Source organism: Coenobita brevimanus, chromosome 44, assembly GCF_032717465.1.
Source record: "Coenobita brevimanus isolate Jiangsu-jjx chromosome 44, ASM3271746v2, whole genome shotgun sequence".
Classification (NCBI taxonomy): Eukaryota; Metazoa; Arthropoda; class Malacostraca; order Decapoda; family Coenobitidae; genus Coenobita; species Coenobita brevimanus.
Window position 1 is genome coordinate 6,023,559 of NC_136997.1, and position 16,446 is coordinate 6,040,004.

General features: G+C 42.4%; 1 protein-coding gene across 1 annotated transcript in view; it reads left to right on the forward strand.

Moving 5' to 3' along the window:
- The window catches only part of LOC145397954 (glutamate receptor 1-like), a 189,047-nt gene that overhangs the window by 61,143 nt on the left and 111,458 nt on the right, over positions 1-16,446 (forward strand). The window contains exon 3 of the mRNA XM_080270931.1: positions 12,548-12,641. Within this exon, the coding sequence (XP_080127057.1) occupies positions 12,548-12,641 (94 nt within the window). The remainder of the gene's footprint in view (positions 1-12,547; positions 12,642-16,446) is intronic.

Below are 16,446 nucleotides of genomic sequence, written 5' to 3' on the forward strand. Positions count from 1 at the left end.
TGTACTTCCGGACTCACTAACAAGGCCACACCTTCTCTTGCCCTTCCTCTATCAACACCTGACAATCTTCCATTCACACTTCCAAACATAGATTCCCCCTTCCCTTTCATCTTCGTTTCACTCAAAGCTAACGCATCCAACTTTCTTCTCACAAACATTCTCCCAATCTCCTCCCTTTTAGCCTCAATCGTACTACATCCACGCACATTCATAGACCCAATCTTCAGGGTACGGGGATAACTCCATCCCCCATCCCTTTCTCTGGCCTGTCTCTTTTTAGGAACTAAAAAACAGAGGAGGGGGTCCCTAGTCCCCTCACCCCGCCCCTTTTAGTCGCCTTTTACGACACGCAGGGAATACGGTGGCAGTATTCTTCCTAACACAACCTGGCCGCAGAGTAGTAGTACCACCCCATAATGCGGCCAGGTTGTGTCCCCCCCGCCACAGGGGGGGCAAATAAAACCACTGTATAAAGTCAACAACAACTATGCAGTGGTAGAGAAGGTACGGAGTCGACTTAGCACTCGTAATCTCGTGGAAGCAGATTTTGCAAGAGAGGTCATTAGCGTTCCAAGACAAATACCAAAAGAATGAAACCCGAGGTATGTTCAGAGATGATGCAGGATTGAGTTGAATATTGCTGAGAATTTGAGGATATTCCTGTGGCAGATTTGCACAGGTCGAAAGATGTAGGAAGTGCGTTTTTGATGTATTAAAAACAAGATTACTTTTATGCCAATCAGAGATAATCAGCCAAGTCAGACATTAGGTGTGCCATAGCCTCATCCCTGGTAGACATTAGGTGTACCGTAGCCTCATCCCTTGTTTGTTGAAGTAACTGCTAAGATGGACGCTGCAAGAAGCAGATGGAATGGTGAAGAGTGGAGTCATCAGTGTATGAATGGATAGAGTTAGATGTACTCATACAGCTTAGAAGGTCGTTGATGAATAGAAGGAAGCGAGTTAGTGATTGGACAGAACCCTGAGGAACACCATTACTGATAGCTCTAGGAGAAGAACAGTGGCCCTTAACAACAGCAGGTATAGAATGACCAGAAACGAAGGTAGTGATGAAGGCACTGATGGAAGGATAGAAACCGGAAGAGGGCAGCTTGGAAATTAAAGATTTATGTCAGACTAGATCAAAAGCCTTTGAGATGTCAAGTGCAATGGCAAAGCTTTCGCCAAAGACCCAAAAGGAAGATGGCCAGGAGTCTGAAAGGTAGGTGTGACGATCGCCAGTGGTGCCTCCCTAGTGGAACCCATGCTGACGATCGGAAAGATGGCTATGATAGGAAATGTGCTTAAACTTTTTTCTTTTTCTTTTTTTATAAGAGTACATTGATTCAAGAACTTTAAAGATACAGGATGGTAAAGCCACTGGGAGAAAGTTTTACCACTGGGCATGGTCACCCTTCTTTGGGACAGGCTGAACGAGAGCAAACTTCCAGCAAGAAGGAGAGGTACAAGTTGACAGACAAAGACTAAAGAAGTTACCCACACTTGGGTGTAAACACAGAAGCACAGTTCTTGAGGACAACAGGAGGGACGCCAACAGACCCATATGCGTTGTTAGTACTGAGGCGAGTGATGGCAGAAAACACATCAATTGAAGGAATTTTAATGTTAGCCATGAGGAAGTCCGAGGTTGGGGAAAGGATGGAGGAATAGTATTGTAACCGACTAAGGTGGAATTGGTGGAGAAAGTCTGAGCGAATAATTCTGCTTTATCGGTAGAATAAACAGTTACAGAACCATCTGTACGGAACAGAGGAGGGATGGATGATGAAATAAAGTTGTTAGATCGGTTTCTGGCAAGGTGCCAGAAGGAGCGGGAAGAGTTTGAGTCAGAGAGTTTAGAGTATTTAGTATGAATGAAATAATTTTTAGCAAAGTTAAGGACAGACAGCACAGTTCCGGGCAGAGACATAAAAGGGATGAGATTCAGAGGTTTGATGGTTTTGGTTCCTTTTGTAAGCCTTCTCCTTCTTGTGGGCAGCATTAGACAAAGCATAATCAAACCATGTTTTTCTTGTATTAGTCACAGGAAAAGACAAAGGAATGTATGCTTCCATGCTCGAAAGAATAACCTCCGTAACGCACAAGGCACACTCAGATGGTTCTCAGTCATGGAAGCAACAATCATTCCAGGGAAAATCAAAGAAGTACTGCCAGAGGGCTTCCCAATCAGTAGTTCTAAAGTGCCACAGCCACCGCTTCTTAGTAGGGTCCATAGGCCTTCCTGAAGCGATAGGGCAAGTTAAGGTGGTAAAGTTATAAATGGGGGAGCCCAATGGAGGGAAAAGATTAACAGCATAAGCAAAAGGATCCGTCGTAAGGAAAAGGTCAAGTATGTTGGAATTCTCTTCAAGGCAGTCAGTGATATGGGTAGGCTGCTGTACAAGCTGCTTCATGTCATCAAGGACAGAATAGATGTAGGCTTGTTCACCAGGCAGATCAGTGAAAGGAGAGGAGAGTGTTTAAGCTCTCGATGGCCCCCTTTACGTCACTTGCAGGTAAAGGCAAAGTCTTGTAGTAGTTTTCTGACAGTATATTAAACACTGTCTTGAATCAATATACAGCGATACCGGACCACTGCATGTCCATCCCCAGACCCGCTTGGACAGCTACTGATCGCCGGTTCCCACCGGCTAGAGAGAGAGGCGGTGCGACTACGGAAGTCGTGACTCATAGCTCGTAGACATAACACTGAGCCGGCGTTGACGCCCTACTTGGATCCTACTTACAACTACTTACATACTATATTTACATACTATATAATATCTACAAAAAGGTTACAAACAATTTTCCCCCTCATCAAAAAGTGTGTCTCCTGACACAGTGGTGGGGCATCAAGTCATAATATGGCAAGAATACAAGTGGTCTGAGTATACAGTGAACCGGGACTACATGGGAGTACAATAATAAATGAGATGTTGCTACATAATTCACGAAGCTGGATGTAAGAAAGGATTAATATATTTACAGTACATGGCCATTTTGAATAAATAGCATAAACATATAGGTTTGGTCAATATACAAATATATATATATATATATATATATATATATATATATATATATATATATATATATATATATATATATATATATAATCAGAAATTGAGTTTTACTCAGAGCTACCATTTTCCAGGTCTTTTGGCTGTCGGACTAACCTTGTTGCTACACGGATCTCATGCAGCCTATTGTCCATTCGCTTGAGACAACAACACAGGATACAAACAATTGCAATAAAACCTAGAAAACAAAAGACAACCGGGGGAAATACAAAGACTGGATGTGACCAAGAGCAGTTAAAAGCTGAAGAGAACTGGTTCATAATGAAATTAGAATTGTTTAAATAGTTCAACATACGTAGGTTCTCTGATGTAATAGAAAGATTGTCTGTTGGTAGATGAAAGGTAGTATTAATAGGTTTGAAGATGTCATACTTGTGGGAGCGGAGTGCGAAGTGATAATGTGTGGCATGGGCTATTACAGACTCAGACTTTATTGTACAGTAATCAGGGGCCTTATATAAACCAATTGCGGATAGTGAACGGACAGGGGTCCATGGACAAATAAGACTGACTGGAGTTGAGACACTAAAGAAGAAGTGGTGGATGTGATTTAGACGAGCATGGTATACCTGGCTTTTGGGAGTCGGAACAAAGGTACAGATAGGTTGTACTGAGAAGTTACGGACTAAGGCAGATTCGCAAGGAGCAACGCTGCCAGGAAAAATTATTGGGAGGTACGCAGCACAAACACGAGAGTTGGATGTGAGAAGGGCACATCTACCGAGGTCACTTGAGGAGAGGAAGGAAATATAGAAATGATCATGGGAGAGAAGAAAGTACTCTGAAGAGACAGAGGCTTGTACTAGGGAGTTATTGTACCAGAAGGGAAAAGGAATGATGTGAAAGAGATCGAGTATGATGGAGGAACGAAGAGGAATATGAACAATTATATCTTTAGTAAGAAATGTCGCTTCTAGTATTGGGTAGTAGTGTTCTAAACAGGAAAATAGAATCATAGGAGACAAGCCGAATGCTGAGTGAGCCCATTGCAAGGTAGAACGAAGGTCAGAGAGAGATACTAAATCTAGGGTCACACGACTATCAACAGCATTGACTAAAACACGAATTACACTAGTAACTTGGCAGACAAGAGAATCCAGAGAAACCTGCAAATTATCAACACGTAATTTATCATACATCAGCTCTGAAATAATATTAGTCTATGATACTTCACGCTTAAGAACAATCGTAAAATTATTTAAAGTATTAGTAACATCATGTAGATGGTGACTCATCTCTTGCATCATAATATGTTCAATACGTAACACACTGTTTTGGGACTCGAGGTCATTGGATAATTGGATTAAGTCCTTTTTATAACCAGAAAGTTCACGGTTAGTCGCAACACCAAATAATCCACTGAGGATTTCCCCTCCAAGGTCAAAAAGTCCACGTTTCACTCCTGAGCGACCCACAGGCGTTTGGTGAGGGAAGGAATCTTGAAGATGGTTGAACTGATAACGAATATAATCTAATTTCCAGCAGATGGGTAGGTAGAGTGGGTACAAAAATGTGTCACTGGGATGTCGATTTCTAATTTCTAAACAAGAGTCCCTGCAGGTCGTCTAGCTGACGTGCAAGGTCAGGCAGGGCGATGGCCACGGCGGCCAGCGGCTCTAGGTCATATCACAAAGAGACTATGTCTCTGACGACCATTACCTCGCCTCCTGCGCCAACCAAGGCCCCGGGCCGCACGGCACCATCGTCCTCACCCGATCCAGACCCAACCAGAGTCGCACTGTCAGCACATAGACCCACAGCATCTTTCCTATAAAATGATGTGATCTTAGAGGTGATGTTGATACAGACGTTAACGACAGTATGAGATGATAACGTTATCCAAGAGACTTAGTGGGAGAACGCAATTTGGCACAATAGTCATTAACAGTAGGGCAAGGCTGAATAGTAATGTCAGAAGGAAGGTTTAGAGAAGAGGAAGAAGGCTGAGTAGGAGTTTGTTGTGGGAATGTGGTCTCTCTTAGTGGTTCCTCCAAGACTATGCGTTTTGATGCACGTTTAAGATGATCCGTATGCACCCATGTTGTCTCTGCCTTGTGCAGATCTCAATTCGAATTTATTACCTTTACGATATATGACACGGAAGGGACCCAAGAATTTACTGTTTAGTTTTGATTCTCTGTCATGATCTAGGGCAAAAACTAAGTCACCTACTTGGATGGCAACATCTGTGGCAGCGGCATGTTGGTTATGTACCATCTCCTCATTTGTAAGGGCCAGATTATCCTTAACATATTTATGAAATTTCTGGAAGTTGGATAGGTTTACTCGCACATAGTTATCGTAGTCGTAGATCGGATCAGGTTTCGATTGCAACAGTGAATAAAGTAGTCTTTTGTCAAAGCCATATATGATGAATGGTCTTTCTCCAATTGACTTATTGATGGATGAATTAATTGAAGCAGCTACCTGCGGAATCCATTCATCCCAGGTGGAAGTCTGATCTCCCACTTTGTGATGCAGACTCTCCAATATCTTTCTATTCTGGCGCTCTACTAGGCCATTCGAGGCTGGATGATGGGCTACTATATTGCATTTCTTAATTCCGTATCGAAGACAAATTTCTTCCAGAAATGAATTATTGAACTCTGACCCATTATCAGTTAAAATTATTTCTGGTGTTGTGAAAGGGCAAATAACTAAATTAATAAAGGCATGTGCTACTGTGTTAGCAGACTTTTCACGCAATGGAACTAAGATAACAAATCTAGAGAAATGATCGACTGTCACTAACAGATAAACGAAGCCAGATTCTGTACGAGGCAGCTTCAGAAGATCGAGAGACAGTTTGCCAAGGTTTAGATGGTACTGGGTACTGCAATATAGGAGCAGGTTGACTGGTTGTCCCCTTGTGATGGGCACATGATAAACATGCATCGCAGTGCGCTTCTATATCCTTTTGCATAGTGGGCCAATAATATGACAGACGTGCTTGCAGTAAGCTTCTGTCTTTGCCAGGGTGTGATGCATGAGGGGTGTCGTGGATGTAATGAAGGGCAGCAGGAATTAAGTCTAGTTGTTTAACTTCTAGGAAACATATGACCCGTGACCATACGGGGTCCTCACGCTGGAACCTATGTAGTGTGTCATAATTGAACGCTAAGTTTACGTTGCAACCAGTTGAGACTGTGGCAACATGCCGCGAGATGGCATCGGCTACGACACTAGATTTTCCAGGAACGTATTCAAATGTCGGATTATAGTCAGTCACAGTGACTGCCCAACGTGCAAGTCGACTGGTAAGGTTACATCCCCGAAACAAGTCACATAAGGGACGATGGTCGGTTTGGATGTGAACAGGATATCCGTAGATGATGTCGCGGAAATGTTTTAGGGACCAGACCACGGCAAGGGCTTCCCAGTGAGTTACACTGTAATTCTTTTCTGCTGAGTTTAGCACATGGCTAGATAGGCAATGACACGTTTCTTTCCTTCGGAGTCATATTGCATAAGAACAGCACCTAGGCCTACTCCGGAAGCATCAGTACAGAGAAGAAATGGTTTAGAATAATCAGGGAATGCCAGAACTGGTGATTGTGCTAGAGCAGTTTCCAGTGTTGTGAATGCAGTTGCCTGTTCATCAGCCCACACAAAAGGTGCATCCTTCTTTAGTAATTTTGTTAACGAGCCAGCTATCTGGGTGTACCCTCTTATGAACCTTCTATAATACCCACTGAGACCGAGGAAACTGTGTACAGCGTCGGTGATGGTTGGAGTTGGGAAATTCGTCACGGCTCTAACCTTGTCATCTGATGTGTGAATTCCGTGAGCGTCAACATGTCCTAGGAATTGGAGTTTCTTATGTAAAAAGTCACACTTTGATAGTTTGATCTTAAGTCCAGCTTGTTTGAGTCTAGTGAACACTTCGGCTAACTTTTCTAAGTGTTCCTCCACCGAGTGACTAGCAATTATGACATCAACTAGATAAGCAAAAACTGAGTGACCTATCATGCCAGCGAAAACTGTATGAATTAGTCGCATGAATGCTGAAGGTGCATTTCTCAAACCGAATGGAAGTCTACGGAATTGGTAATGACCGGATGGAGTACTGAAGGCAGTGATAGGACGAGATGATTCTTCCATCTCGACTTGCCAGTAACCACTTAAAAGATCTAGGGAGGAAAAAACACAATTGTTTTCACCTAAGGATTCCAGCAAAATTAGTGAGTACAGGAATTGGAAATCTGTCCGGGACAGTCAATGCATTCACGCGTCTGTAATCTATGACTGGTCGTAACTCACCACCTTTCTTTGGAACCAGAAATAGTGGGCTGTTCCACGGGCTATCAGAGTGTTCAATGACCTCATTATCCAACATGTCCTGAATAAGATGATCGGCTTGTTGACGTTGGCTATGTGGTAAACCGTAGGCAGGTATATATACTGGCTGAGCACCTGGCTGTAATGTAATATTATACTTTACCAAATTTGTCTTGCTCATATTCTCACCGGGTAGGGCTACTACTTCGCGATAGTCTCACAAGAGATTAATTAATTGATGTTGGTGTTCCGGGAAATCACTTTGTTTCACATGAGATTCAAGATTAGATGGAATACTGGTGGACTAAGCAACTGAGCACACATCGGCAACAGGGTATGGGAATTCCTGGCACACACGTACAGCCGCTGGGTATACCAAGAAATTGCCAATCTGAGTTCCCGTTCGTAAGGTGTAAGCAGCGTTTGTTGTGTTTGCAATATACAAGTAGCATAAACCATCCTCCAACACCATACACAACGCCGACTCATAAGCTAAGCCATTCATACAACACGTCTCAGGTAAGGTTAGTACATCCACTCCTGCTTTTGCACCCACAACACGAACAGAGACTTTGGTAAACTTGTGTGGTAACAAAATTGTGCACTGATTTGTTACTGCACGTCTTATCTCTGCGTGTTGTAAAACATCAATCACACCATCTGAGGTAGTTAAATGAGACCTGTCTGAGTCGGCGAGTGTGCCACTGTCAGAGGGGTTGATACGATCTATAATTGAATGCTCAGAGGATGTAGTACTAGATTGTAGTGTACCTGGCTGTTCAGGTAACAGCGTGTGTATATGGTTACTCTTGACTACTGTTGGAATCATGTGAGACTTAATAACTGAGTCGGTTTGGGAAAGTACCGGACGTGGATATTCCATACTAGATACTGGGAAACCATTGACATGTACACAACGAGAAGCAGGGAGGAGAGCAATGGCTTCTTGGGCCATTGTCAAAAAGCCAATGAGAGTGTCCGCTGGATACCTAAGATCATTAGTGACATGAAACTCTACGTCAAAAGGTCTTAAGGCTTTATCAAGTTGTACTTCTAGTGTGATCTTTCCTTTGACCTGAAATTCTGAGCCATCCACACCGCGTAGGCGAATGTCAGGTGGTTTGAGGTGCCCAACTCTTTTAGTTATTTTCCTAATGTTGTTTAGAGAGGTATCTGAGATTAGATTTACCATAGATCCGCTGTCCATAAAGAAAGAGCTTTGTACCCCTTCGTTCTATTCTAGAATGACTAAGCCTGACGATGTTATAGGTCCTACCTGACGAATGGGGAGTTGATTTTCTGTTACCTTATTTTCAGACACCTGCGGATCTTCTACTGTTAGGTTCGATTTCTCCGATCCGAGCGCTCGTCTTCCCCCTACTGACGGCTCTTAAGGTAACGGCACTCGTCCGTGGAGTGAGTTGTGCTATTCTTAGGGTACTTGCAAGTTAGACGTCGGGACCGCGAAGGTGCGCGCGGGCGTTCCCGTGAGCGAAAACGTCTTTCTTTGTATGCACAGCTAGACTCTCTATGACCTACATTACCGCAGTGCCAGCACGGAATTGAGAATTGTCTGCTTCGTTGCAGAGTTGAATTGTCACGACCGCTAGAAGGTGAACGATATTGTGAGTGAGACCGATTACTAGGTTTGGTTCTTGTAGTTGGCCGTGAACGAGAGGAATCAGATGAAGTGATGCTGGTGTGTAGTACTCTCGCAGTACCACCTGCAGAGGGAGAGGGTGAATTGTAAGAATCGACCTGGTGAGTGAAGTCTATTCCCGACCTTTCGACGATTGTTTTACCTACATCCATTATTATGTCTCCTGGTTTAAAGCCAACTTGTAGTGCTATTTGTTTTTGGGAGTCCGAAAGCCAATTGAGAAATCTAAAGTAACCGAACAAGTCTGCAAAATTATTAAATGTAATCATGATCTCCTCGTTGTGTTCTGTAACCCATTGAGTACCACGGAATAATTGGCGCAACTCTGAACTCGTCGCCCTCATAGTAGCAGCTGCCTCAATTACTTTTGCATGTTGGGGAGGTACCTTCATGTCTTCCTGCTTTTGCTTGAGGAGATTAGTTAATCCTATAAGGGATGCAGAATTGGAATGTTGGCAACAGTATTGAATAAGCCGTTGGCTAAACGTGTCAAATGTTTGACAATCTTTGAAGTGCCCCGCACGAATAGCGGCTCCTATTAATGATCTGCCATGTTGGAGTCGGCTGAGAAGATATGAAACTTTCAAGGGTTCATTTACAATCTGGCGATTATGAAGGTCGTTTTCGACCTCTCTGAGGAAATCGTAAATCGAAACAGTACTATCCTCTCCTGTAAATTTGGGTCTATTCACATCATCTAAATATATGGATTGTGGAGGTGGAGGGTTCTGAGTCGCCATCGTAAGAAGAGGGTGAGACCGCGAAGGTGAGGAAGTAGGCACGGTAGTGAACTGAGACGGTGTGTGGGAAGGAAGTGTCGTGGCGGTAGTGGTGTGTGTATGTGTAGTAGTAGGGAGGGATAAAGACTGTGGAGAAGACTGAGTGGTTTCAGGAGAATCAGTTGGAGAAGATGATAGAGTATCTGGAGTTAATATATCTGGATTTAGGGTAGGAGTAACAGGTGTAGTAGAAACAGGTAGGGAACTTACGATTGGTTTGGTATAAGATCTGCCACTGCGAAGATTTACATTATCACTACATACAGCGTTATCTGTGTTACCGTCAGGTTCAATAGGTGAGAGATCTACCCTTTTATAAAAGGACATAACAGAGTAGGAAGTAAGCAAATAAAACTAAATGAACAAATGGATGAATAAATGAGAATAAATAAATAAAAATATTTGAAATCTGTGAAGAAATGATTTATATACAATGAATATGAGTGAAAATGAATGCGTTATTTACAGCTGAGTATGAGTGGGAGAAAATGGGATGAAGTAGGAGTGAGTGAACGAAAAATTCTGACTGAATGAAAAATGAGGGACAAAAATGCAATGAATGGATGAGATTAAATGGTGAAAATATCACAGTCTTTAGAGACAGCTTGGCTTCTCTGTAGAAAGGGATTAATCAATGTGATGGAATGAGGAATTGCATGAAAATGCAGGTAGGAAATATTTTGTGGTGAGATGCGGTCTGTACCACGGCAGAAGAAAAGTGAGGCTCTCGTCTCCTCGTCATTGGGTGGAAGTGTTCGTGACATCACTGGGTGCGGCTCTCCACTGGACAGAACGAGAAGCTGATAGGAGCAGGAGACTGTGATGTAGCTCGGTGTGACTGGCCACACTCCATGGGTGACGTCAGTGTGTGTGGTGGGTGGGGAAAATGATGACGTAACGGCGTCGGGCGGCGGTTGGGGGCTGCTTCCTGGGGTGGGGTCTGGGGTGGAGTTTGTGGGGGCTGAAACTAACTGTTACAGCAGGCTGGACAGGAACACAGGCAGGCAGACACAGGCAGTTTGTGGGTTGATAGGAGCAGGAGCCTTGCTTGGTTCACTGGTTGTGTTGGCGTGGTGATAGGTGGGGCGTTGATGTGGAGGAAATTCCCAAAATTACATCAAAACTGCCAGAACGATTCCACACCAAGACTGCAAACAGGGCTGGAGGCTAGGGCGGAGATAGGCTGTGTGTCGTCGTGGGAAGAACAGCAGACAGTAGCGTGGGAAGACAGACACAGCTAAACCGGCCCACAGAAGACGTAATTCACTATTATCCCACTCGCTTTCCACCAAATGTTAAAGCTCTCGATGGCCCCCATTACGTCACTTGCAGGTAAAGGCAAAGTCTTGTAGTAGTTTTCTGACAATATATTAAACAGTCTTGAATCAATATACAGCGATACCGGACAACTGCATATCCATCCCCAGACCCGTTTGGACAGCTACTGATCGCCAGTTCCCACCGGCTAGAGAGAGAGAGTAGGTGCGACTATGGAAGTCGTGACTCATAGCTCGTAGACATAACACTGAGCCGGCGTTGACGCCCTACTTGGATCCTACTTACAACTACTTACATACTATATTTACATACTATATAATATCTACAAAAAGGTTACAAACAAGAGCCAAAGGTGGTGGTGATCATTGAAATCACCTAGAATGGAGATTTCAGAGGAAGGAGAAATTGATAGGATGTTTTCCATCCTATAAGTAAGAATGTCAAAGAATTTTTCATAGTCATTACAATTAGGGGGTAAGAATACAGCACAGATATATTAGTCAGGGAATGACAGGAAGGCCGAAGCCAGAGAGTAGAGAATGCAGAAAATTGAAGCACAAGATATGTTGTTATTTACCGTATACACAACAGCCATCTTTGGCTCTGAAGTGAGTGCAGGGAAGGGGAGGATACAGAGTCGCCTCTGGTAGCTGAGTTTCAGTAAGGATGAGAAGGTAAGGTTTAGAGGAGGAAAGGTGGTGATCTACAGAGTGAAATTTGAGGAAAGGACACAAATATTGTAGATATGAAAAAGAAGTGAGTCCGACAGTGGTTCCATGCATCTATCTTGGCCGCCACCAGGAAAGAGGTGGATGGTGAAGGTTTTTATGGTCTCCCCCTCCTTTGGGAACTCTGAGGCTGTGCTCTGAGATGCTATTTTTGCTAATTTTGGAATGGAAGTGTAGTATGTATTTTGCATGTAGTGTGATGTCAACAAATAAGGGCACTGTATAGGAGAGTATGCTAGCCTACTCTCTGTGTTACTGAAACACTGAAAAAGTTCAGCAAAGAGAGATTGTCATATGCTAGTCCCGATGGCTGATGAAATGGGAGCTCCAACTCACCCTCTCTCCTGATTTCCATCCACCTTGGAAGTACCACTTTGTTCAGTTGGTACTATAGGCCACTTCATGTAGTGCTACTGGCCAATAGTAGTACATATATTGCACTTGCATAAAAAATAAGCCTAAGGTTAAGAAATATATATTTTTTTAACTATGTAAGAGTAGTACTGGAAGTAGCAACAACAACAAATCAATAACAACAAAACAACAATAACAGTAATAATAATAATAATAATAATAATAATAATAATATGATAATGACAATGATGATGATGATGATGATGTTGAATAGTGTGGGAGATGGAAGAAAGCATACCCTTCCCCATTGTCAAAAATCTCTACAGGAGTAGTAGTCATAGTTGTAGCAGTTTTAATAATAATAATACTAATAATAATAATAATGTTCAGTCTGCAGATTGTAGCACCAGACGACCTCAGTCACTTCGGCAGTCGACTTCCAAACGGTACCTGGACTGGCAATATGGGATTGGTTACTAGGAGGGTAAGTTCATTTTGGCATCATTATCACCATCACCATAATCATCATCACCATCATCATCATCATCATCCGTCCCCGCAGTGCATGAACATCCTGCAATTAGTGACAAGTGATGCACAATATATGAATAACCATTAATACTACTATTTCCCGATTGTTTTAAGCTGAAAATGGTTTTTATCCCCTTTCAGCCCAGTTGATGACCAACTGTAGTCAGACTGAAGGATGATTTAATTAGTAACCTATGTGATGAATCCCAACCTCGTAACTAAGAACCAGATTCAGAAATGGTAAAGGAAGTTCCAAAGCACCTCTTCTTTAGTTAGTTACTCTGCCACTTACATCGTTTTAATATTGACATATTTCATCAGGAACACAGCTACAAGAGGATTATTCAAGAAGAGAATTCACGAAATCCCCAAAGCCACTTTGAATATGACTCATCAAATATTTCATATAATCACAGATAGTATTTGGCACTCATGACGAGTCTACACGTGGTGGTGCTGCGTACCCTGGGTGGAGCAATTAGGCTGTCCACACGAGAATCAAACATCCACATATTTCCCTGGAACTCGTCAGGGGATGGACACTGGTCCAACCGTGGTGAGGCGCTGTCTGCCACAAAGGGGCACCGGATCCTTACAAAGTGTGGCCTATGAATTGTAGTGTACCTGTAGGATAACCCTACAGAAGCAGTTGCCTACCTGTGGTCGACGGATCTGCTTCACCAGGCGGACTACGATAAACAACCGCAACAACTTAGCTTTGAATTTGTGAAAGTGGCTATTTCTCCCTAATGAGAACAAGCTCACTTCCTCTTGTCCTTCCCGACCTTTTATGCAGGGTATCGCACAAGATATGTGAGGAACTTTAGATTGTTCATTGGTTAATTTTGACTGAAAAATACTATATCAACAAAAATAATTCTCATCCATTACGAAAATACAGTTACAATAGTATGAGAGAGATCAGTCGCCCATAGTACCATCGAAAACTGTATCATCGAAACGACGGAGACTTGACCAGTGGTGGTGAACCTTTGCTTTACTTAAAATAAACCAGAGAATTACACCTTGAAGTATCTCACAAAGCTGCCGGTACTTGCTGCAGTATATATATATATATATATATATATATATATATATATATATATATATATATATATAAAGTGAGCCGCGTTGTTCCTTTGTTTGTTTCTTTGTTTGTCCTTGAAAAATGACCAATCCAAGGGTCAGAGACCCCCAGACCCATATATTATTTGAATCAGGGTGATCCAAGGATGGTGTTAAGGAGTCAAAATTCAGATCTGGGTCATATGAGGTCACCGGTAGTGTTTTCGTCTTTTTGGCCCGGGCAACGCCGGGTACCCCAGCAGCCCATTTTTTGGCATGGAGACTCATTTGGCCTCCAGTTCGAACATAGGCTATGTGAGGTTGACCTCCGAGGCCATTTGAGGTAACTGGTCTGAGGTCACTTAAGATCACCGGTTATGGTAAATAAGTGCTCACAGATACTGTGCATTAGTCTGCCAAAGCTGAAATAGAAAGTTCCTGGACGTCATATAATCCCTCTTCACAAACATAAGAGGTTCATGGTCTTTCTGGGGTAGAAAGAAAGATTGAACTAGAACAAATAAGATTAAAGTGTTCGCCTTTTTTGCCCGGCAACGCGGGTACCCCTGCTAGTTTATTTTACATATATATATATATATATATATATATATATATATATATATATATATATATATATATATATATATATATATATATATATATATATATATATTTAATGTGCCCGACTCTGGGCAAAGGCTTCAGGGCCTATATCTCGGGGACAGTAGCCTATCCTAAGGCCCAGTAGTTCTCCTACACCTCCACATGTCACCATTTCGGCGCTAACACCCACCGTCCATATTGAATACATGCTAGGACTGTCTCATACAGGACTGGTGTATTGGTATTAGCGGGGGTATTTTTACGACATGTCGGCGGGTCATCTGGTAGATCAGGAAAGTCTGCTTTTTATGAAATTAAAATCCTTAAACTGTTCCTTGCCCCAGCAAGGATTCGAACCTGGGTCCATTAGGACTGCAGGCCGCCTCTCTACCGATTCAGACACCGCCTCCCCCAAATGAATGAACTTGACAGCAAAATATAAGTATTTAGTATCTTATATGAATGCTTTCATGGAATCATTTCGATGAAAAGAGGGATTTGATGATAAGTTGTGGAGGATTTGACAATGAGTTACCAAGAGTTCACACCTGTAAATTCCCAAAGAATCGTGCCACCGTTTTCCAGAGTGATGCATCCAGCTCTGACCAACCTCCATCCACATCCACTCATCCATCCTCAGACACCCAGACATAGGCCTCCCACCAACCTACACACACACAATAATCACGCATATGTTTCTCTGCAGTAATATGATGCTCTTCACTGCTGCTCAGTTTTCGTTGCTTTTTGCATCTTAAATCCCAGCCTCTGGTTGGTGAAGGTTGGACCCACTTGTTCCTTGCACATGTATTAAGACTTCACACCCTCAACTACGATGACGTCTGATTATTTTGTTATTAGTACGATTTTACTTGGTAGCCTTATTATTGGGGTGTTCGATAATGCTACTAAACAAACTCCTGCCATCTTGAGGTCATTCGTAACTTATATAGGATTGCCTGGTGGTAGTCAGATAAGTATTATCAGTAATCATGATGAAGGGGACACTGTTATTTTATGGAACGTTTATGCCAAAAGTATGATGCTGGATGTCTGTTAGGGCAACAACTGTCTTAGTATGTGGTGGTCATTGCGTATTGAGCCCATGACCTGTTCTCTGGAGAGTCATTATTGTATTAAAAACCAGCAGCACTGACACTTCTGACCGTCATTCAGTACGTGGTGGTCATAACTTCTAATCTACTAGTCGGAACGTAGCATATGTGATAACGATTTACTACGGTATATAACGAAAAATAACTGCACGATTTTTTTTCTTTTTTTTCGATACTCCAACTCAGTGATGAGGGAAGGTTGCCTTGTTAGACTTTTCTGGTATATTGGGCTACCATCCATCATGATGAGATTCGCTGACTTTGGTTCGTGTAATACACCGAGAAAACCTCTCTGTCAATCCAACTGGCACCTGACATTGGATATACATAGGTGTTTACATTTTCATTGTTGCAGTTAAAGTGGGTAAAATTTCATTGAAAGTATATTTTCCTGGCTCACCACCATTTCTTTTAAAAGAAAAATTTTTATTGCCTCGTTCATTAATAAGAATTCTTCATTGTTACTGATCAGCTAAGAGAAAACATCTTGTAATACGAAACTTCTTTCCCAATCTAAAGAAAATTGCCGAAGACTAGCAGTTAGGGATTGATAAGGAAGTTTTCCTGGCGTATTACATGCACCAGAGAATCATATCATAACGGATGGGAGCACATTATAATAGGAATGTCTAACAAGGCAATCTTCCATCATCACTGAGTCGGAATATTTTAAAAACAAACAAACAAAAAGTCTCGTGCAGCTACTTTTCAGTATATAGTAAGTCGTTACCAAGTGTGCTACGATTCTTTTTTTTTTTTTATGTAAGTAAAAGGGAACCGGCAATTATTGTTCCTTCCAAGAGAAAAACAAAATACAAGAGAGACAAATTCAAGATCCAACCATTTCGAGATGCCTGGACACACTGCGTTTCAAAGACTGGAGATCATAGGAAGCAGGAAATACAGACAGAGGGAGACAGCTCCAGAGTTGACCTGTTGCATAAATGAAAGTCTGGGAGTAACGGTTAACTCTTG